Source organism: Myotis yumanensis, unplaced genomic scaffold (genome assembly GCF_028538775.1).
Source record: "Myotis yumanensis isolate MYYU_CA2020_CCGP unplaced genomic scaffold, mMyoYum1.0.hap1 SCAF_3, whole genome shotgun sequence".
NCBI classification, from domain to species: domain Eukaryota; kingdom Metazoa; phylum Chordata; class Mammalia; order Chiroptera; family Vespertilionidae; genus Myotis; species Myotis yumanensis.
The window spans coordinates 105,354,400-105,379,364 of record NW_027223754.1 but is presented as its reverse complement, the minus strand read 5'-3'; the positions used below and the strand labels follow the sequence as shown (position 1 = coordinate 105,379,364).

General features: G+C 38.8%; 1 protein-coding gene and 2 pseudogenes across 1 annotated transcript in view; 1 reads left to right on the top strand and 2 right to left on the bottom strand.

Annotated features, from left to right (window-relative positions):
• Positions 1-2,189: 2,189 nt before the first annotated feature.
• SOHLH2 (spermatogenesis and oogenesis specific basic helix-loop-helix 2) overlaps positions 2,190-24,965 on the bottom strand; it is a 140,911-nt gene continuing 118,135 nt past the window's right edge. The window contains exons 7-11 of the mRNA XM_070408739.1: positions 13,126-13,273; positions 12,881-12,972; positions 12,112-12,233; positions 8,767-9,023; positions 2,190-2,213 (exon numbers count right to left, since the gene is read on the bottom strand). Of these exons, the coding sequence (XP_070264840.1) occupies positions 2,190-2,213; positions 8,767-9,023; positions 12,112-12,233; positions 12,881-12,972; positions 13,126-13,273 (643 nt within the window). The remainder of the gene's footprint in view (positions 2,214-8,766; positions 9,024-12,111; positions 12,234-12,880; positions 12,973-13,125; positions 13,274-24,965) is intronic.
• LOC139007966 (U2 spliceosomal RNA) lies at positions 2,396-2,507 on the top strand (annotated as a pseudogene).
• LOC139005153 (large ribosomal subunit protein eL42-like) lies at positions 5,283-5,649 on the bottom strand (annotated as a pseudogene).

The following is a 24,965-nucleotide window of genomic DNA, read 5'->3' as shown; positions in this document are numbered from 1 at the left end:
TTCTATTATTGTTCATCAGTTTATGTTGTTCATTATATTCCACAAATGAGTGAGATCATGTGATATTTATCCTTCTCTGACTGGCTTCTTTTGCTTAGCATAATGCTCTCCAGTTCCATCCATGCTATTGCAAATGGTAAGACTTCCGTTTTTTTTTACAACAGCGTAGTATTCCATTGTGTAGATGTACCATGGTTTCCTAATCCACTCATCTGCTGATGGGCACTTAGGCTGTTTCCAAATCTTAGCTATTATAAATTGTGCTGCTATCTTGAAATCTTAAGAGTTTTAATCACTTTCCTTAAAAAACGCCAACTCATTACTCAGAATTATGAATGTAAGCTGTACACTCGTAATTTCCCAGCTGTTTGAACTTGAATTCTGTGTTGTAGTACTGACCTACAGATATTAAGGCTCTATTTACTTGTAATCCAAGTGTTTCATATATATTTCTAGACAATTCCAGGGTCTATCACTGTGATTTCTAAGAGGAATATCTACATTTAGATAGTGTTCTGAGCTCCATAAACGTGAATTCTTAAGGGCTTTAATCAGTTTCCTTAAAAAATGCCTACTCATTGAACTGGAATTATAAATGTAAACAGTACACTAGTAATTTCCCAGTTTTTTGAACTTGAATTCTCAGTGTTTCAGTACTGCCCTACAGACATTAAGTCTCTATTTACATGTATTTTTAGCGTTTCATACACATTCCTATACATTTCCAGGGTCTACCATTGTGAACTCTAAGAGTTTTAACCTCATTCACATAGTGTTCTAAGCTCTATAGAATTGAATTCTTGAGGGTTTTAATCACTTTCCTTTAAAACACCAAGTCACTGACTTGGAATTATAAATGTAAACAGTACACGCATAATTTCCCAGCTGTTTGAACTTTTATTTTCTGTGTTTCAGTACTGTCCTACAGACATTAAGTCTCTACTTACATGTATTTTTAGCGTTTCATACACATTCCTATACATCTCCAGGGTCTACCATTGTGAACTTTAAGAGTTTTAACCTCATTCACATAGTGTTCTAAGCAATATAGACTTGAAATCTTAAGAGTTTTAATTACTTTCCATAAAAAAAGCCAACTCAATGACTCAGAATTATGAATGTAAACAGTACACTCGTGATTTCCCAGCTGTTTGAACTTGAATTCTGTGTTGCAGTACTGCCCTACAGATATTAAGGCTCTATTTACTTTTAATCCAAGTGTTTCATATACATTGCTATACAATTCCAGGGTCTACCATTGTGAACTCTAAGAGTTTTAACCTCATTCACACAGTCTTTTTCACACAAAGTTAAATTCCCTACATAGTACTGCTAAAAGTGGAAACACATATTTATTAAACAAATCAAAAATGGGTTACCATTTTCAGGGTCTAAACTGAATATTTAATTATAAAACATATTAAGCATAAGAACATTTCAAGGAAATATGAAACAAAAACATTTCTCCCTTATTTTCAATAGCCTTTTCTAATGCCAAATAGAGAGGAGGAAATTGAAAACAAACAACAACAACAAAATACTTGCTGATGTGTAATAAAAGATTCTAAGAAAATTACCTATTAGTTATTATTTCATCCAAGGGATTATGAGATGCAAAAACAAACACATCAGTTTACTCAATAGTCAAGTGGGAAGGTAAACACCTCTCTCAAACTATGATATCTTAGTGAATGATGAATAACAAAGGAAACTCTCTAAATATCAAATCTACCAAAAGCAAACAAACAAAAAACAAAACAAACACACACCTAGAAATAACTGACAATATTTCAGTAAAACTAGAAATGATCAACTTGCTATATCTGTGTCTTCAGTAACACCAGTAATCCATGCACCTCCCCAATCATATCACTTTATCAAGCTTATGTGGATCTTCTTTATAGTATACTAGTTTCATAAAATGTGGAATATTTTTTGAGGAGAAAAACAGTGTAGGTCATCTAGGCCATTTGTTCTTGTAACTCTCTGGGTAAGGGAAAGCATATGGCTAGCACTTTTGCTGCCATTTTTATATCTGCAGAAACTTTTAGCACATTTATGGGAAGACATACAATGCACTCTTGAAATTAGGTCTTTGGATGTAGCTTTCAAGATCATTCTTTGTTCCATTCTTCCTGGGTGATCAAATTGCACCCAAAAGGTGGTCTAGAATGTGAATTTCAAACATGCTATTGATAGGCCCAGAACTGTTGCTGCAAAGGGGAAAAAAAGACCCACATTAATTGAATCCTGGCTTGTTCTTACTCATACTTCATAAATATGTTTTCTATGTCCTACCTAAAGCAATATGAATTGATTTTTAAAACCATGTGAAATATTCTGATGCATAATCCCACAGGTTTTAAAATATGTATTACTTACTATTATTAAATTTATCACTTCTCGGCCTTTTGGCTAAAATCAAGTGTAATATCTGTTCTTATCAGTTTAAAATTAAATTTTTTCTTACAACAAAAACTACATTCAGTAAATATAGGTCAACAATAAAACAATAATGTTGCAACCCTTTTTTCATTTACTCTGGTTTTCCTGTTGGTACACTGATGATCATTAGCCAGAGTATTATATTTGCACATACTTCATATGTTAAAATTTCTTTATAATTCTCTGGATATGTTTCTCATAAACTTTTTGGCAAGGTCACTATGATTTCCATTTCATAGATGTCATTTGGAAATAATAATAGTACTTACCTCAAAGGATTTTTTCAGAGTCATTAAATCATATATATTAAGGACATAAAGCATTTGACAAATTATTTAATTATTGAGCACTCAAAACATGATGGCTATTATTATTATGCAAAAGTATTAGCAACTATTTTAAGGTTATCAGAAGTACATTTAAAATTTTATCTTTATTGTTGAAAATATTACAGATGTCCATTTTTAACCCCATTGGCCTCCTCCACCCTGCACACCCCCATCCAGGCGTTCACCAAACTATTGTCTGTGTCCATGGGCTATGCAACTTTGCATACAATTTGTTTAATCTCTCCCCACTTACCCACCCACCTGTGCCTTCCCTATAAGATTAATCAGTCTGTTCCATGCTTCTGTGCCAATGGACCTATTTGGTCCATAAATTTATTTTATTAGATTCCACATATGAGATCATGAGATACCTGTCTTTCTCTGACTGGCTTATTTTACTTAACATAATACTCTCCAGATCCCTTCATGCTGTCTCAAAGGGTAAGAGATTCTTTTTTTTTACTGCTGCATAGTATTCCATGGTATAAATGTACCATTGTTTTTTTAAAAAATATATATATTTTATTGATATTTTACAGAGAGGAAGGGAGACGGATAGAGAGTTAGAAACATCGATGAGAGAGAAACATTGATCAGCTTCCTCCTGCACACTCCCCACTGGGGATGTGCCTACAACCAGGGTACATGCCCTTGACCGGAATCGAACCTGGGACCCTTGAGTCCACAGGCCGACGCTCCATCCACTGAGCCAGACCGGTCAGGGCTACCATTGCTTTTTTATCCACTCATCTGTTTCCAGATCCTAGCTATTGTAAATTGTGCTATGAATATACCAGTAGGTGTGCATACTTTCTTTGTGATTGACATTTTTGGTTCCTTGGGATATATTCCTAGAAGTGGGTCAAATGGTAGATCCATTTTTAATTTTATGAGGTAACTCCATACTGCTTTCTACAGTAGCTGCACCAATCTGCATTCTCTCCAACAGTGTTCAAGGGTTCTTTTTTCTCCATGACCTCACCAGCACTTGTCATTTTTTAGTTTATTGATGACAGCCACTCTGATAGGTATGAGCTGATACCTCATTGTTGTTTTAATTTGCATCTCTCTAGCAATTAGTGACATTGAGCATTTTTTCATATGTATCTGGATGTCCACTTTGGAAAAGTGTCTATTCAGGCCCTTTCCCATTTTTAAATGGATTGTTCGTCTTCCTTTTCTTAAGTTGTATGAGTTCCTTATATATTTTGAAGATTAATCCTTTATCAGGTGTATCATTGCCAAATATGTTCTTCCATAGAGTGGCCCCCCTTTTCATTTTGCTGATGGTTTCTTTTGCTATGCAGAAGCTTTTTACTATGATGTAGTCCCATTTGTTTATTTTGTCCTTAGTTTCCTTTGCCTTGGAGATATATTGGTAAACATTACTATGAGAGATGTCTGATATTTTGCTGCCTACCATTTTTCCCTAGGATTGTTACGGTTTCACAAAGTACATTTAAGTCTTTTATTCATTTTGAGTTTATTCTTGTGTATGTTGTAAGTTGATGGGCTAGTTTCAATTTTTTGCATGTATCTGTCCAATTTCCCCAATTGAAGAGACGGTCTTGACTCCATGGTATGCTATTGCCTCCTTTGTCAAATATTAATTGAGAATAATGGCTTGGGCTGATTTCTGGGGTCTCTGTTCTTTTCCACTGACTTATTATGCCAGTACCAGGCTGTTTTGATTACAGTGGCTTTGTAGTATAACTTGATATTTGGTATTGTGATCCCCCAACTTTGTGCTTATTTCTCAAGATTTTTGTGGCTATTTGGGATCTTTTATGGTTCCATATAAATTTTTAGAGCATTTGTTCTAGATCTGTGAAATATGCCATCGACATTTTAATAGGGATTGCATTGAATATGTAGATTGCCTTGGGTAGTATGCACATTTTAATAATGTTAATTCTAGCCCTGACCAGTTTGGCTCAGTGGATAGAGCGTCGGCCTGTGGACTAAAGGGTCCCGGGTTCTATTCCGGTCAAGGGCATGTACCTTGGTTGCGGGCACGTCCCCAGTGGGGGGTGTGAAGGAGGCAGCTGATCGATGTTTCTGACTCTCTATCCCTCTCCCTTCCTCTCTGTAAAAAATCAATAAAAAATATTTGAAATAAAAATAATGTTAATTCTACCAATCCATGAACACAGTTTAGGCCCGATGTCTGACTGCCAGTTTAGGCCTGTTGCCTGTGGGATCAGGCCTAAACAGGCAGCCAGACATCCCTCTCGCAATCTGGAACCGCTGGCTCCTAGCTGCTCACCTGTCTGCCTGCCTGATTGCTCCTAACAGCCCTCTCCTGCTGGGCTGATCTCACCACCAACTGCCTGCCTCTCCTGGCCAATTTGGTTCTGATTTGTCAGTTTCAATGCCAGTCAGCATCAAAAGCTCCGCCTGCTAGGCAGCCATTGGCTCCCCACAGCACCCAGATTTAGTTCTGCTTTGTCGGTTTCTTTTCTTTCTTTATTCTTTCTTTCTTCCTTTCTTCCTTTCTTTTTTTTTTGAACATACCATGATTTTATTGTCATATAATCAAACAGAATATGAAGCTTAGAACTGGATCACTTGGCCCTTTCTCTTCTGATCTCCTCCCAATTCAAAATGCTTGCATCTCTTAATAGCCAGCATTCTCTTAGATCTGCAGTTAGGCTCAACGCATTCTAGCCTCAGCACAATCTTCTTTGTAGTTTTAGCCTTTTTTTCGGAAAATCGGCTTAGTCTGCCCACCATAGCCACTTTGCTTCCTGTCATAACGCCGCTTTCCCTGTGCATACAGAGAGTCCTTGCCCTTCTTGTACTGTGTTACTTTGTGGGGTTGATGCTTGCCACACTTCTTACAGAAAGTTTCGTGGGTTTTAAGAATGTTCACCATGTCTGCCAGAGCTGTAAGCAGGGAAAAAGTGATTGGTTGGTTTCTATGCCAGTCAGTGTCAAAACCTCTGCCTCCTAGGCAGCCATTGGCTCCCCACAGCACCCAGATTTGGTTCTGATTGGTCGGTTCCTATGCCAGTCAGCATATCCAGGCCTATCTGTGGGCCTGATCAGAGCGGCGGGGCTGAACAGCAGCCCCCTCAGAGGCCAGGAGAGAAAGAAAAGCCCAGCTGCTGGCAAAGCTCAGAAAGAAAGAGGGAGAGAAAGAAAGAGGTAAGTACTGATCAACAGCTGCCACTGAGACTGGGAATCAGACCCTGCCTCTCTCTGGGTCTCAGCCCCTTGGGCAGTCAGTGCTGGGTCACTACGGCAACCCAGTGCTGACTGAAGGACTTCAGGGTTGGTCAGCCTTGGGTAGTGATCAGTGGTTAAAACCCTGGCCTTTTATATATTAGGATAGGATTTTTAAAAAGCCAATTTTTGAGTGTTCATTATGTATCCTGATACATTGCTAAATAAATTTATTAAATCTAGTAGTTTTTTGGTGGAGTCCTTAGGTTTTTCAATGTAAATGTCATCTGTGAATAATGAATTTTACTTCTTTCCAATTTAGATGCCTTTTATTTTTTCTTCTTGTCTGATCACTGTGGCTAGAACTTCCAGTACTATGTTGAATAAGAGTGGTGAAAGCAGACATCCCTGTCTTGTTCCTGTTCTTAAAGAAAATGGTTTTAGTTTTTGCCCATTGAGTATGATGTTGGCTGTAGGTTTGTCATATAAGGCTTTTATTATGTTGAGGTATGATCCCTCTATTCCCACTTTGCTGAGAGATTTTATCAAGAAAGGGTGTTGGACGTTGTCAAATGCCTTTTCTGCATCAATCAATATGATTATGTGATTTTTGTCTCTCAACTTGTTTATGTGATGTATCACGTTTATTGATTTGTGGATACTGTACCAGCCTTGCATTCCTGGAATAAATCCCACCTGGTCATGGTGTATGATCTTTCTAATGTAATGCTGGATCCGGTTTGCTAGAATTTTGTTGAGGATTTTAGCATCTATGTTCATCAGGGATATTGGCCTGTAATTCTCTTTCTTTGTGGTGTCTTTATCTTGCGATCTTCTATCCTGCTGGTGGATCTCTGTATAATATTCTTTATTTCAGTAAGTGTATGCTTAATTTCTATTTGGTCCTTTTTCATAACATCGAGGGTCTCACTGGATTTATTGAGGGTCTCACTAAATTTATCGGCGGTTTCTAGAAAATTCTTGAAAAACCTTATAACCGTGGTTTTGAACTCTATATCCAGTAGTTTGCTTTCCTCCATTTCTTCATTCATGACCTGTTTCTTTGTCTCCGCATTTTGGCTGCTTCCCTGTGTTGATAGGGTGGCTTTCTGTGCTAGGTGTCCTATAGGGCCTAGTAGCTCAGCCTCCCCAATTAATTGAGGTGGACACTCTTGGTGTACCCCTTTGTGGGCTGTGTGCACAGTCTTGTAGTTAAACCTTGATTGTAGTTGGTATCACTGGGAGGAATTGACCTCCAGGCCAATTGGCTGTGAGAATCAGCTGTGTTTACGGTGGGAGAACTTCTGTGCTAGAGACACCCTTCTGGGGCAAGACTTGCTTCAGTGGGGCTTTGGTGCTCACTGAGTCTTCCCCCTGAGTGTGTCCCTTATGGATCTGAGGAGTTTTAATCTGGATGGTCCCACTCTGACCACTGGGTATACTGGCACTTGGATCTCTAAGGAGGTGCTAATTTAGCCTCTGCCTGAGGCTACCCAGCAGGAGCTACAGAGAGATCTGAAGATTCCTCTTCTTTGTTTGAGATTTGGAGGTGCCCAGATGAGGCCCAGTTGTGAAGCAATGCAAGCTGCTGTGGGGCCTTGGGCCTTCTTTTGGATGTTCTGGGTCTCTCTGACCCAGCTGCAGTTTGTTAGGTAATTTTAGATTGCAAAGGACCAGGTCATTCATATGCAAAAGCCTCTGTGCACAGCTTGGGAGGGGCGGGGTCTCAGGGAATCAACAGGGCAGAGCAAACAGCTATGGCTGATCCTCAGTCCTGCCCTAAGAGGCCCCGGGTCTCAGTGTCCCACGGCAAGCACCTCTGAGAGAAAGCTGCCCTCAACTTCCTCCCGATGCCAGACAGTCCAGTTTCTCCCGGTATGAGTCTGGGTCCCCAGAGACTAGCCTGGAACTGGAGTTCAGAGCAGGAGCATGTGTCTCCCTCCCGATTGAAAAAGACAACCGTGTCCTCAGTTGCCAGCCCTTGCCGCGTGCGCCTCCGTACCTCTGCACTTTACTTCTGCACCTCCTCTGAGTCTCAGTGTGCTTTTCTCTTTCCTTCTAGTTGTAGAATTTCCACTCAGCCAGCCTTCCTGTGGTTCTGGATGATGTCCATTTTGTCTTTTAGTTGTAGTTTTGAAGTGGCTGTTCAAGGCAGCAATTTCCGGTGTTTACCTATGCCGCCATCTTGGTTTCCTCTAATTCCCTTTTAATGTGCATGAATTTCATGCACCGGATCACTAGTGTTTTCATATCATGTGATGGCTAGCAGTCTTAACACTTGGAGTGCGGGAAACGAGTTAAGTCGGCTCGCGTGAACGTACTCCGCGGGAGCCGTCTTTAACTCGGTTCATATAGATTTGCGGTGGAGTGCGGGAAACGTGTAAACTCGGGCCGATTGTAACTGCGTATTACCAAATATTTGTTTGTAATCCACCCTTTTGGTGGATGGAACAAAACCAAAAGACAGAGCCATCTTATATTTTGGCGGGAAATTCACCCGCACTCCAAGTGTTAAAACCTGCTGAGTGTGAAGCTATAACATGGGATGTGGTATTGTGGAAGTAGGCGGGAAGAAGGGAAGGGCTCTAGAGAAACTCAGGTTCCGTCTGGTTAGTAATGGTCAAACCAGCAGATCCACATCCAGATTCACCGGCTCTGGGTATGTAGATAGCAGTCCTGTAGCACATGGATCAAGGGCCGGGTTAACTACACCTGGTCCCAAGCCTAAGTGATTTCTGACCAGAGTATTCACAGCAGATTGCAAATCAAGGCCCTTGCTGGCTGGAATGACAGAGTCCAATCTGATTAAAGACCCCAGTAGACTTACCAGGCAGTTGGGATGTGTTGTGCATGTCTGGCCCAGCACAGAATTGCATTGCTGAAGAAGAAACTTTGAGACTTTGGGCACAGTTGATGGAAAATGAACTGAAATGTTCTGATTTGTTACGGCAACTGCATCATAGGAAGGGATGACTGTAGAATAGTAATTGACAGCATGGAAGGAATTAAGAAAGAGAGCTGTGCTGGGAACTTGAGTTTTATACACATCACCAATCTCATTCTCTGAAGTGGAGCTAGACTGACCTTTAATAAAAAGGAAAACAAATAACTATCAGTATACACAACTCTGTAACTCTGAACTACTGTATTGGAGACAAATTGTCCTCTATATAATTTTCTCACATTTCAAACTTATACTACTGCTACACTTAAATTCTGTTGAAAAAACAAAGTGAACATTTTTGTAGCAATGTTTAATGCAATAAATACACTATAAATTAGTGTTCATCTGTCATTAAAAGACAGAGATTTTAGAGAAGCATCAGATCTCTATGCTTTTGGGTGTATTTTTGTGTGTGCATTTTTGTGTTTGTGTGTTGCTTCCATCATAATCAAAACTGTGACCATCTCTATGAAGCAAGGAAGAATGTTGGAAAGAACTCCATTCAGCCATGAATAAAATTTTCTATCAGTGAAGTGGGTTATATCATTACATATCTATACTCTGTACAGTATCTAGAAGGCAGAAAAATATTTAAAAATATATAATGAATGTTAACAATATACTTTCAAATCCCTTGTGAATTCCTATTTATTTTCTTCTGGACAGTAATAATAGTAAAAGTAAAGTAATTTTATTTCTACTTTAAAAACAAATGTATCTGGAATATTTGTGAATATTTGCATTTCAGCAAATGGATACACTGATTGATGGAAAAGTATAAGTAAAGGCAACCGAATGAAGTCTAAACACTGAACCAGATCAGCACTTTTGTGTCACAGGACAGACTTTAGCACAGAAACCTGGTAACACCAGGTAGTTGTTTAACTTCTCCAGCCTTCAATTTACTGATGTAGGTGATGAAAGTGAAATCTGAAGAATTTAAGTGATTTCAACTTAAATCAGAACAGATCCTCTTTCAAAAACAAATTAGCTCATGCATTCCTTGCTATACATGTGCTCACATTCTCAAACTCATTCCTTACAGACTTCTAGGAATCCGGCCCAAGGAAAAGACCAAAACATGGAAACGTCATATGTGGGGACATACTATTTCCTATTATATTATATATACATATAATATAATATATTGTTATATTACATATATATCAACATAAAACTGGAAATACTAAATATAGCAATTGGATGACTAAGAAAATTATTTTATAAGTCATTTGATAAACTAGTAAAACAAAACGATGATGAGGACTGCATAGCAAAGAATTAAACTATATATGGCATGATGTTAAGTAGCAAAAGCAGGAGACAAAATTGAACATCCAATATGATTGCTAATGTAAAAAAATACATTAAAAAGACTTAGAAGACATTTAAAAAAGAGTTATTATCTTTGTTGGGCTAGTAAAGGACTAATATTGCTTTTCAAATAAAAGAAAGTGTATATAAATAAAATTAAAATAGGGGTTTAGACTCAATGACCTTCAAGCTCTCCATTCTAAACATACCACAGCCTATGGTCCTAGTGTATCTGTGTTGTCCCAAGAACAGCTGGTTAAGATGAAGCAATACCAAGAGATGCTGGGGCACATAAAAGCCTGAACTCACTACCTCAGAAAGAGTATTTCAGAGTTTCTGCAGAATATAAATAATGAGAATGCAGAAGTAAGAATGTATGTATAAGAAATTGACTTTTCTCTGAGACTGACTTGATTATATGAACAAGGAGGGCTATCTTCTATTTTTGGCCCCCTTTCTCCTTTGATGTTAGATGCCACTCCTAGTAACCTTGTTGGTGCCCATGACTTCCACTATATCCCCACAATATGCAAGTATCTCTGTGACAGCACTTCAGTTACTAGAGGAATTACATTTTGCTATTGTGAGCTCCATAAGAAAAAGAACTGCATCTTGTTCATTCTTGTGTCCCCATCCGTGAAGCAGGGACATTTGAACTAGAACTGGGAGTTAACTAGGTAGAGTATGGGAAAGGCCACTCCCAGCACAGGGAAGGTTCTGAAGTGAGAGAGCAAAATCCCTTTGAGGAAGTCAGCAGAAGGGTGACCTCAGACTAGGACATCAAGGAGATGGGTAGGGGTGTCTGTCATCCAGCATCTGACAGGCAGGTTAGGAGCACAACACTAAGGACTGGTTTCTCAATGAAGAGTAACCTGCAGGAATACTAAGTCACAAGCTGCTAGCTGTGTTCTTTAACTCTGGCTTTTTTTTTTTTTTCCATTTTCTTATTTCTACAAGTCCATGAGCATGCCTAGACTATATAGCACAAATAACAAAAATGCCTCATGGTGAGTAAATGTTTGTTTCACAGTGAATATGCATATGATATATGTTTCTTGACCACCTACTGTGAGTTGCTCATTGCTCTAGGTCAGTGGTCGGCAAACTCATTAATCAACAGAGCCAAATATCAATAGTACAACGATTGAAATTTCTTTTGAGAGCCAAATTTTTTAAACTTAAACTATATAGGTTGGTACATTGTTATTAACTTAATTAGTGTACTCCTAAGGCTTAGGAAGAGCCACACTCAAGGGGCCAAAGAGCTGCATGTGGCTCGTGAGCCGCAGTTTGCCGACCACGGCCTAGGTATTAGAAATACAGCAATGAACAAAACAGGCAAAAAAATCCCTATCTTTGTGGAGTTGATATTCTAGTGGGATGAAATGGGCTATAAACAAAGTATGCAAGTAAAGAATACTAGAAGGTGATAAGTGCTGAGTAGGAAAATATGGTGGAGAAAGTGGATAAAGAACCCCATACTAGATGTGATGCTGGGAAGGAGCATCCGTTTTAGTTGCACTCCCTGAGAAGGTGACAAAGACATGAAAAAGTAAATAAATTAATGTGTTAAATGCTCAGTACCTAGTATTGAATTAATACAAATACTTCCCTTCCCTTTAAATTCTACTCACATAATAAAATCACCAATGTGTTTCTCATATATCAGTCAGATGAGCTTTCTGATAATGATGCTCAATTTTGAGCCCCATTTTTGGATAACACTATTTAGGTGCCTGTGGCCAGTTTGTATACTTCAAGCAGACGACATCAGAATGACTCCTAGTGGAATCTCCCAGCCTCACTCCATTCCCTGGTTACAGCGTGACTGTATAGGAAGGAGCTGAGGGGTTCATGGGACATATACGCAGGCGCAAGCATATTACAATGACTCAGGGGTCAGGTGAAGCTGACCTCTCACAGTGCCATCCAAGGAGCCCCCTGAGGCAGGAACAGAATACACATTCAGGCACTTATTAGTCAGGAAACCGGTTCCTCTCAGAGGTGAGTGTGTGCTTGCCAATACACTGTTTTCCCTTAAAAGGAGAGAAAAAAAAAAACTTTACACATTTCCCAAGGAAGGTAATATGAACATTGCTGAGTTAAATTGTTTTTCTATCATTCAAGTTATAAAAACCATAGCCAGAGTTTAAGCTATGGATTATTTAAATATAAGAACAAAATGTTGAATAGGACTCAGGATGATTCTTTAGGATGTGAAAGAATGACCTGCTTTTCCGCTATAGTTTTTCTTCATTTACTTATCCTAATTAATTTAAACAGCAAGCATCCCTTTGGCAGGTCACATTGTGTACTAGCAATTTCTTTAAGGAGTCCCAACTGATATAGGGCTGGACTGCTCCATGACTTCCTATGACAAAGGAATGAATGCTAGAATCCATCATATCCTTACTCGATTGCCACAGTCACAACCATCACTACTGGTAAAGCCCCATTTTAAAATCCTCAGAAATAATAAAAGGAGTTTGAGGCAAATGATAACAGAATCATGAGTCTAAGAATATTATATATTTTATCACTGTAATTAAATGATACACATTAGCAATGGGAAAAGTTCACTGATTCTTAATAAAGGCCTGACTGTTCACTATGATGGGTTCAGTGTCTGTCTACACTTCTAGCATTAGCATCAGAGGGAAATAAACAAGGGCCCTTATCGTACCTTTGTGCCATGATTATGCCTGGGAGGGATAGCTGGATGGGCATTTGTTGTTTCTTACAAAATCTCCTATTGCTCTGAAGTACTTCTGTAATCTAAAAAATAGAGGTAGAGATCTATTTAGAGATATTTTTTTCATATATACAAACACACATATATTTCCAATGATAAAATTAGAAAGAAATAAAAAATATAGCATTAAAACATTGTCTATAAGGATAACATTCAAGGGCTTGGGAGTTGAATACCTGTCCCATAGCAGCTGGAGGGATTTTCTTTAGGATATACTTCACATAATCAACTGTGGCCTCAAGAATCGAAGCCGCATCATTCTTTCTCCCCTTTATACTTGGCACCAGAGTACGCAGCTGCTCACAGCAATGCTTGATTCGCTCTCTAAGCAGGGAATGGTAACAAATAATGAATAATTAGTCTCATTTTCTTCCTGGGTTTGTTTGTAAAGGAACTGCCCCCTCCCTATTTAATCTCCCTTTGAGAGAAAGGCCATGTTCCACAAGCCAGAAGCTTCATAACCCCTGGAACCAAAGCAACCCAGGGCACCTACAAATATTGCTGCAAACTACAATGTCTGTGATGATGGCCACCCAGCTCCTTGCCCCAGGCCCACTGCAGTGTGCAGGGTTCCAGACACCGGGGGAGTATAGCAGTCACCCCTCATCTGTAGTTTCACTTTCTGCGGTCTCAGTTACCTGCAGTCAACAATGGTCCAAAAATAGGTGGAAAATTTCAAAATTAATCAATTCATAAGTTTTAATTTGTGCACTGTTCTGAGTAGGATGATAAAATATCACACCATCTACTCTGGCCCATCTGGAATATTCTGAATCATCCCTTTGTCATGTGTATCATGATGCACATGCTACCTGCCCATTCATTACTTAGTAGGTTGTCTCTGACTGGTTATGTAGGGTGAGAGACCACATTCACATAACTTATTATTATAGTACTAGAGGCCCAATGTACGAAATTCATGCAAGAGTAGGCCCTCCTTCCCCTGCCGCTGGCACCAGCTTTCCTCTGGCACCCAGGACCTGGGCTTCCCTCCAGCTTCATCCAGAAGGTCGCCTGGTCTAATTATCATATTACACTTTTATTATTATAGATATTGTTATAATTGTTCTATTTTATTATTAGTTATTGTTGTTAATCTCTTACTGTGCCTAATTTACAAATTAAACATCATATGTATGTATAAAAAAAACATAGTAGATATAGGGTTTGGTACTATTTGTGGTTTCAGGCATCCATTGGGAGTCTTGGAATGTATCCCCCATGGATGGGGGACCACTGTACATATGCAACCTCCTCTGGAAATCTACAGGTGACTCTTCCCTCAGAAGAGAGAATCACACATTATATAAAGTAAATCCTTTTGAAATTCACAATAAAAGCCTAGAAGACAAAGAATAGTCAGAATATTCATGTCCCTGTGATTTAGGCCACATTTCCAACAATAGATCAATTAGCATCTTGTAAGCATGGGCTTTACATGTAACTTGGTGCTCTGAGCCAAAGGAAAATCAGAAGTGATAGGTATGGACAGAACAAATAAACCAATACATGAATGAGAACATCTAAGCTAGTACCAGAAAAAAACTAATCTAAATGTTTCATAGTTCCTAAGGGAAATACATAGGAAATATAAATCTAAATTGATCTAAGGCTTTGATGCCTTCATTTTTCCATGTGTTCAGTTAATAAACATTGTTCATAAACCTGGTTTGTGCGAAATACTGCCTTGATACATGTAATGTCAAGTGGTAGCTCTGCTAATTATTAGCTGAGACCATCAATAAATTACTTAATCTCTCTGAGTCTCAGAATGGCAATAGCCAGTAATATATAGCCAGTGATATAGAGTCAATGAATAACTAAAATATTCTAGATCAGTGGCTTTGAGGAGTTCTGAGGGTGTCTCAGTGACTATTCTGGGAAGAGAGGGATGGAAATGCCCACAATTTAGCAATGTATACAAAGGGTTTGAAAGTTTTCACACATTTTAACATGGTAGTTTCACTTATAAGGATCTAAAACATGGAACAAACTTTTTGCTATCCATTATAGTAGTATGTCAGTAAAACATGAAAAAAATCTAAACATGCTATATAAGTGGATGCTTAAAAGTAAGCTACATTATGATAGTTCAGTTGAATATTATCTGGCAGTGGAAATGATATGTTATAAAGTTTATTGGGGAAAATAGGATGTTTGTATAAGATATAAGACAACATTTTAAATATGACCACAAATATTAAAGCAAAAATAAAGCATAGAAAAAACACTAAAAGTAAAATCATCAATTAATAGTTATTTCTAGATGATTGGACTATGGAAAATATTATTTTTTCTTTTTATTTTCTATATTTTCCAAATATTTTTGCTGGGTATATGTCACTTTTATAATGCAAAATCATATTAAATTTTCTTGCAACATCTATTAGGAAAGTGTTCAAACATAAAGAAAGATTGAAAATCAGGCTGATGAATCTTGAGAAGGCAGGGTAGGGAGCAAGAAATTAACCAAAGAATTTATATGCATATAATCATAACCCATGGACACAGACAATAGTGCAGTGAAGGCCTGGGTGAGTGGTTGGGTAAGTGGTTTAGAAGAAGTCAATGGGGAGAAAGGGGAACATATCTAATACTTTCAATAATAAAGACAAATTTAAAAAATTCTTAATACTTAAAAGTTGAAATAAGAATTTGTATAGGAAAACTTATATACTCACCACCTAGATTCTACAATGAACATTTAATGTCCTTGTTTTACATAATTGTAAACTTCAGTTACTAACCCTTAAACATATAGAGTTCAAATTATTCTATTTTTAGATAAAGGTTACAAAAAATAAAATACAATGATCATAAGGGTGCCATTCTATAAGTTTCGACAAATGCACAAAAGTAGATATCACAAACCCCAATTAACATTATCAAACCTTCTGAAATTTTCCTGTGTGCATTCATGGGCAATCTCATCCTGAGTAAGAAGCAACCACATTCTTGATATTTGTCTATTCCACATTATTTTTTCCAGTCCTTTAACTTCATATAAATAAAATGTTACAGCATGTGCCCTTTCATGGACTTCTCTCACTTACCATAATGTTTTTGAAATTTATCCATGTGGCTGCTTATATCAGTAGATTGTTCCTTTTTATTGAGTATTCCATGGTATAAATATGCCACAGCTTACTTATTCATTCTCTTATAGATGACTACTTTAGCTGTTTCCAGTTTTGGAACATTATAAATAAATCTGCTAGGTCATTCTATATATCATTTTGTAAATGTGTGTTTTTATTTCTCTTGGGTAAATATCTAGAATAGAATTAATGATTTTACAAATTCATAAGAAACTGGCAGAACTTTTCTCAAAATAAAATTATTCTACACACTCCCACCACCATCATTGTGTGAGGTTTCCTGTTATCCCAGTCTTTGACATTTAATATTGTGAGTAGTTTTAATTTTAGTAGTTTGTCCTTTCTGAGGTATATGTGGTAGTATCTTATGCTTTAATTTGCATTTCCATGACAAATTATGTTGAGCATTTTTTCTGATGCTTGTTGAGCACTTGTATAGCTTTGTCAAGTGTCTCTTCAAATATTTTACCTATGTTTTAATTGGATTTCAGGTCTTTTTATAATTTAATTTTAGGAGTTTCTTATATGTCTTTAATTACAGTCTTTTGTCAGTATACTTGTTTTGTAAATACTTTCCACAGTCTGTGGCTCATCTATTTATTTTTTAAGTGCTGTCTTTTGATAACAAAAGTTTTAAATTTTGATGAGACTAATTCATCTACTCTTTCTTTTATGGTTATTGCTTTCTGTGTCCTATGTAAGGCACAGCTGCCTACCCCCAGCTTGTGAAGATATTCTCCTATACTTTCTTCTAGAATTGTACTGTCCAATACAGCAGCTATTAGCAACATGATTATTTAAATATTAATTAATTAAAATTAAATAAAATTTAAAATTCATTTCCTAAGTTGCAACAGTCACATTTCAAATAATAACTACATGTAGCTAGCTGCTAACTTATTGAACAAAACAGATATAGGCCATTTCTAACACTGAAAAAAGTTCTATTGAACAGTACTATTATAGAAGATTTATAATTTTTCTTATAGTATAGCTCTGACTATGCTCCACCTTGAATTAATTTTCATATTAATTCAAAAGTTCATTGTTTTTCCATATGGATATCCAATGGTTCCAACACTATTTATAGAAGACTTGTTTCTTAATTTGTTTGTTATAGTGATTTGTTGAAAATCAAATGACCATAAATGTGTGGATTTAGTACTGGGCTATTGTGTTCCATTGATCTATCTGTTGACCTTTATGCTGGTAACATGGTAACATATGGATTATTATAGCTATATACTTAGCCTTGAAATCATAATTTAAGTCCTCCAACTTTGTTGTACTTTTTCGAGATTGCTTTATCCTAAGTCCTACTATCTTCTAAGTCCTTGTCATATATTTTAAAATCATATTGTCAATTTTTACCAAAAAAAGTCTACTGGGATTATTATTATTACTAGAGGCCCAGTGCACAAAAATTTGTGCACTCAGGGGTAGGGGGTCCCTCAGCCCGGCCTGTGCCCTTTCGCAGTCTGGGACCCCTCGGGGGTGACCACTTGCTGGCTTAGACCTGCTCCCCAGGGGATAGGGCCTAAGATGGCAATCAGACATCCCCCTGGCAGCCCGGCAGCCCTTGGGGGATGTCCATTTGCCAGTGGGGAGCAGACCTAAGCTGCAGTCAGACATCCTTAGCGCTGCTGAGGAGGCAGGAGAGGCTCCCACCACCACTGCTGTACTAGCAACCATCAGCCTGGCCTGTGGCTGAGCAGAGCTCCCCCCTGTGAGAGTGCACTGACCACCAGAGGGCAGCTCCTGCATTGAGCGTCTGCCCCCTGGTGGTCAGTGTGTGTCATAGTGACCAGTCATCCCCAGTCTTTCTGCTGTTAGGGTCAGTTTGCCTATTACCCTTTTACTATATAGGATAGAGGCCTGGGGCATGGGTGGGGGCCGGCTGGTTTGCCCTGAAGGGTGTCCTGGATCAGGGTGGGGGTCCCGCTTGGGTGCCTGGCCAGCCTGGATGACGGGCTGATGGCTGTTTGCAGTTGGTCACACCCCCTTCAGGGTGGGGGTCCCCACTGGGGTGCCTGGCCAGCCTGGGTGAGGGGCTGAGGGCCGTTTTCAGGCTGGCAGGCGACTGAAGCTCCCAGCCTCTTTTTTTTTCTTTGTTTTTTTTATTCTGGGATTTATTTACCTTCTATAGCTGTCACTGGAGCTGAGAGCTGGCTCCAGCTCTGAGGCCATGGCTGGCTGAAAGCAGGTATCTGGGGTTTGTTTGGCTTCTATAGTTGAAACATTGTTGCTGTCCTGCTTGCTCCAGCTCTGAGGCCGTGGCCGGCTGAAAGCAGGTATCTGGGGTTTGTTTAGCTTCTATAATTGAAACATTGTTGCTTCCAGAGCTCAGAGCTGGGCCACGGCAGGCGGGGAACCTTGGCTTCCTCCATCACTGGAGCAAGCAAGCCTCATGTTCGCTTCAGCTGCGTGGCTGCCGGCCGCCATCTTTGTTGGCAGTTAATTTGCATATCGCCCTGATTAGCCAATGGGAAGTATAGCGGAGGTATGGTCAATTACCATGTTTGTCTATTATTAGATAGGATGATTCAAATAGTTACATTCCAATTTAGTGAGAACTGACATCTTTACAATAATGAGTCTTTCAATTCACAATTCTGATATAACACAAGATTTAGGTTTTCTTTAATTTCTCACAGCATTTCTCCAAAGAAGGCATACAGATGGCCAACAGACACATGAAAAGATGCTCAACAACACTAATCATCAGAGAACGGAAAATCAAAACCACCTGACAGCAGTCAGCATGGCAATTATCAAAAAGTAAAAATAACATGTGCTGACAAGAAAGTGGAGAAAAGGAAACCTTTGTGCACTGTTACAAATTGGTAGAGCCACTAGAAAAAATTGTATAGAGATGCCTCAGAAAACTAAAAATAGATCTAACATACCACCCAGCAAATCCACATCTGGGTATTTACTTGAAAAAAATGAAGACATTAATTCAAAAAGATAATAAAATAAAAAACTAATGAAATCTTTCCATTTGTGACAAGATGGATGAACCTAGAGAGTATGATGCTGAGTGAAATAAGTCAGACAGTGGAAAACAAATGGTTTCACTTACATGTAGAATCTAATAAAACAAAATAAAGGAACAAACAAAACAAAAACAGACTCATTGAAAGAGTGATTAAACTTATGATTGCCAGAGGGGTGAGGGGGTAGGGGATGGATGAAAAAGGTGAAGGAGAAAATAGTCAATAATATTGTAATAATTTCGCATGGTGACTGATGGTTACTAAGTAGACTTAGTGTGTAAGTATATTGTAAGGTATATAAATGTCAAATCTCTATATTATACATGTGAAACCAATTATAATATTGTATACCAAGTCTACCTAATAAAAAATTTGAAGCATTTAAATAAAGAGGAAAATGTATCTTTTCTAATATTTACTGATATATTTATCATTTTTGATGCTATTCAATCCTTCCTGAAGATCCAAGTTTCCATTTTTTTTTGCATTTCTCTTTAGCCTAAAGAATTTCTTTTAGGTTTCTAACCCTATAGGTCTGCTAGTGTCAAAATTTCTAAGTTGTCTTTTAACTAAAAATGTCTTTATTTTTCTATTTGCTGTTGGGAAACAATGCCTGATGGAAATATAATTTAAAGCAAAAATAATGACAATATGATATTGATAACATATGTAAAAATAAGATATATGACAATAACAAAAATAGGACAGAGTACATAGAAATACTACTGTATATTAAGTGTCATAATGTCAATTCAAGGTAAACTATGATAAATTAAGGATGCATGTTATAACTCTAGAACAACCACTAAAAAACAAGTTTTAGCTAAAAAGCCAACAGATTAGACTAAATGAAAACAAATAGAAATATCATGGACCTAAAATCAAGCCTAACAGTAATTATATTACATGTAAAGAGACTAAACACTTCAATCAAACAGAAGAGATTGTCAGAATAAGCAAATAAAAAAGAAAAACAAGATTAAATCACATGCTAATTACTAGAGATACTCTTAAATACTGGTGTACATGCATATAAACATTATAAGAAAATCATGCAAACATTAATCACAAGAAAGATCTATTAATATCAAAGTAGACTTTATGACAGGAAGTATTGGCATAGATAAATTACCATTTATCATTTCCTAATAATCAATGGTCAATTCAAAAGAAGACAGGCACCTTCCAACAGAGTGTCAAAATACGTGAAGCAAAAGCTACAGGAATAAAGTGAAAAACAGACCAATTTATAGTCATCACTGAAGATTTTAACCCTCATAAAATCAATAAGGATACAGAATCTACACTAATAAAAGAGAAACATGGTAATTGGCGTACGACCGCTACCCTTCCCATTGGCTAATCAGCGTATCCTTATGCAAATTAACTGTCAGCCAAGATGGCGGCCGGCAGCCAGGCAGCTGGAAGCGAACATGAGGCTTGCTTGCTGCAGGGACTGCAGACTCCAACTCTCAGCCGACAGTTTGAAACTTTGTAACAAATATAGCCAGCCGGGATCTCAGAGCTGAAGTTATACATTGTTTCGATTATAGAACAGCAAACAAACCAGCAGCGGAGGTCTCAGAGCTAGAGACAGAGCTAAAGCTGGCCCAGAAGAAAAAAAAGAAAAGAAAAAAAGGAGCGGTTGGGAGATTCGGTCAATCACCAGCCTGAAGGCAGCCCTCAGCCCCTCACCCAGACTGGCCAGGCACCCCAGTGGGGACCCCCACCCTGATCCAGGACACCCTTCAGGGCAAACCAGCCGGCCCCCAGGCCTCTATCCAATATAGTAAAAGGGTAATATGCCTCCCAGCACCGGGATCAGTGGAGCCGGGAGGCCTCCTGGCACCGGGTCAGCGTGACAGGGGGCAGTGCCCAAACCCCCTGATCGCCCTGCGGCTCTGTGTGTGACAGGGTGCGGCATCCCAACCCCCTGATCGGCCCTGCTCTGTGTGTGACAGGGGGCGGCGTCCCAACCCCCTGATCTGCCCTGCTCTGTGTGTGACAGGGGGCAGTGCCCTAACTCCCCCATCGGCCCTGCTCTGTGCGTGACAGGGTACGGAGCCCCAACCCCCCTGATGGGCCCTGCTCTGTGCGTGACAGGGTACGGAACCCCAACCCCCCTGATGGGCCCTGCTCTGTGCGTGACAGGGGGCAGCGCTCCAACCCCCTGATTGGCCCTGCTCTGTGCATGACAGTGGGTGGCACCGCAACCTCCCCATCAACCCTGCCTTGAGTGTGACAGGGGGCGATGCCCCAACTCCCAATCGGCCCTACCCTGAGCGTGACCAGGGACTGCACCTAGGGATTGGGCCTGCTCTCTGCCACCCGGGGGCAGGCCTAAGCCAGCAGGTCGTTATCTCCCGAGGGGTCCCAGACTGCGAGAGGGCACAGGACAGGCTGAGGGACCCCCCCTTCCCCCCCGAGTGCACAAATTTTTGTGCACCGGGCCTCTAGTGTATTAATATTTATAGAACACTCTCCCCCAATACAGCAGTACATCTTTCAAGTACACATGGAATATTCATCAAGAAAGACCATGTTTTGGGCCATAAAACAAGTCTCAGAAAATATAAAAAATTAGAAACCTTACAGAGTATTTTCTCAGATGACAACTGTAATCAAATTATAAGGCAACACCTGGGAAATCTACAAACATTTGGAAATTAAGTTACACACTTATAAATAATAATTGATAAAAAAAATAAGGGATATGAGGAAAATATTTTGAACTGTATGATAATGAAAATATGTCACAATTTATGATCTGCAGCTAAAGCACTGCTAAGAGACTTTTATAAAGTTAAACATATGGTTTTACATGCTTACATTTGAAAAGAAGTAAAGGTTAAAATCAATAATCTAAATTTTTACCTAAGAAGATATTTAAAAAGACCAAAGTATGGAAAAAAGGAAATGATAAAGAGTGAAAATCAATGAAATATAAAATGGGAAAATAATATAGAAAAATCAATAAATAAAAATCTGGTAAAACTGATAAACACCTTGCTAGACTAAGCAAGTAAAAAGAGAGAAAATACATATTATCTATACCAGGGATGAAAGAGGGAGTATCATTAAAAACCAACAAACATTAAAATGATAAGAGAGTACTATGAACAAATAGTGTTTGTTTCAATAAACTTGACAATAGATTAAATGGAAAAAATTTATTGAAAGACATAAACTAAACCAAATGAATACAGGTAAAACATAAGAAACCTAGTCTTGTAATCATTAAAGAAATGGAGTTTGTAATTAAAACCTTCCAAGTCTAAATGACTTCATTATTTAATTCTATTCAACATATCAATCCCACTCAAACTCATTCAGAAAATAAGAGAAAAAAATAAAACTTTTTATTTCATTTTATGAGGTCAGCATTTCCTTGGTACCAAAACTCAATAAAGACATTATAGGAAAACTACAGACCAATACCCTCATTCACATACACAAACTGTTAACAAAACATTACCAAATCTAAACCAGCAATTAAAAGAAAAGATAGGCCTGGCTGGTGTTTTTCAGTGGTTAGAGATCTATCCCATGCACAGGGTTTGATTTCCTGTCAGGGAATATAGCCAGATTATGGATTTGATCCCCAGTTGGATGTTTCTCTGTCACATAGATGTTTCTCTCTCTCTCTCTCTCTCTCTCTCTCTCTCTCTCTCTCTCTCTCATCAATGAAAAGAAAAACATATCCTCATGTGAGGATTTTTTTAAAAGGATAATATATCAAGACAAATTGGGTATAGCATTTTTAAATATCAATGTAATCACTACATTAACAGAAGAAGAAAATCATATAGTCATCTTAATAAGTACAAAAAACATACTGACAAAAAAAAAACTATGAAGAGAAGAAAACTTTCTTAAGGTAATAAAAGGCATGTATACTACTTATAGCTATGTCCCACGTAATGGTAAAAGATTTAACAATTTCGGTCTAAGATGAAAAACAAGGTAAAGATGTCTACTTGCATCACTTCTAACTCAAAAATTTTACTGGTGGACCTAGACAGACCAGCGAGGCAAAAAATAGAAATAAAAGCCACAAAGATTGGAAAGGAAGATGTAAACTGTTTGATTCACAGAAGATATAATAATGTATTGATCCTAAGGAATCAATAAAAAAATAAATAACTAGAAGAGATGAATAGATACAGCAAAGTCAAATGATACTAGACCAACATACAAAATAAATTTAATTCTACATGCTAGTAATGAAAATTTGGAAATACAAATGAAAAACAAGACTGTCTGCAATGAAAAATTTAAAAATATACAAAACACTCAGGAATAAACACACTATAAAACATTGCTGAAAAAAAAACCTTCAATAAATGGAAAGATGAACAGTAAGAATATTATTCAATATCAATTATGCCCCAAACTAATCTATTTATTTAATACAATCCTAGTCAAAATTCAACAAGGTGGAGAAAACATGAACATGAGGATGAGAGAAAAGAAAGATATAAAAATAAGCCATATAAAGACTAACTGGAGAGAATCCTGATAACCAAGGATGGAAAGTGGAGACCTCATAGAGACTGGTAAGAAGTGTAGAGACACAAAAGGGCTGTCCAGGCTCACACAGACAGCAGCTGAAGTTCTGGAGAGATATCTCAACTGTGGGGGGGTTGCCACTGAAAACTCTGGGTCTAATCCCCAAGTAGGGTACCCCAGCAGAGAGCACCAGAACTGAGAAAAGTACTCACATAACATCTGGCTGTGAAAAGCAGCAGGGTTGCTGTCTGCCAGGGAGAGACAGCTGGAAATGCAGGCATCCTCATAAAGAATCAACACACAAAATTTCACATAAAGCCACTCACTTTGGGCTCCAGCAGAGAGAGGGCAGAGTAGACTGGAGCTGTGTATAGATAAACCAGGTTTGGGGGCTCTGGGGCTGGATCTCAGAAGGCAGACACCTCGGTTTCCTGTGCTGAGTCATTCCCTCACACAGTGCAGGTCATCTGTCTCAGGTGGACCTTTGTTATCCAGGCAGTGTTTGCCTGCTGGGAAGACTGTTGACCCAATCTATTGGAAAACCCCTTGCCCCACTCTGGAGTTTCTGAGGCCCATTAAGAGACTGAGAATAACAATGAGCCTCCAGGCAGAAGCAACTGCCCCACCCTCTTGGAAAACCTTTCACCCCACCTGTGGATGATAGCTTGAGGCTACTCAAGGCTGAATCCAATCAGTATTCACACAGAGGCAGGTCTCTGGAGGCTTTGAGTCTTTGCCTGATCTAATTAGTCAGAAATAGCATTTGGGTTCCCAGCACAGACACCGCCCCAGACAATTCAGGGAGGCGAACATCAGTGGCACCTTGCATACACCCCTCCACCTGCACACACAACCCCAGACCACACAGCAATGCAAAAGCAGGACCCTAAATGCCTGCAGCTGACACCTGTGGGACCAGCTCTTTGGGGGAAGGGAGTACAGCTCAGAACAAGGACAATCAAGGTGAGAGACTCAAGGTAGACCCAGTCTCTGTGCTAAGGAGTTCCTGACCACTGAACTACTAGGGGCTTCAACCTCTCAGACCCTAATCAGGTTGCCCAGGACCAAAAAGGGACAGTGACTCACATTCATCTGTACTAGAGAAGCTCCCAGGAGGCCCAGGATAGACACACCAAGGGACCAGATTCAATAACATCAGAGAAAAATTGAGTGATCCTCAAAAATAGTGAACCAAAAGCATGAAAACATTGTAGTTGAACCTCACTGGCCGCAAGTCAGACAGGAGATCCCTCCAACAAACTGGACATCAACAATCAATTCCCAATTACTATAGGAGAGCCCAAAAAATATACACAAGGGGCATTCTACAGCATCCCACTCAGATGAACAAAAAGACTGCACCACTTTGAACTTCAAGACACTTTCTACATAAGGCCATCCCACAAACAATGG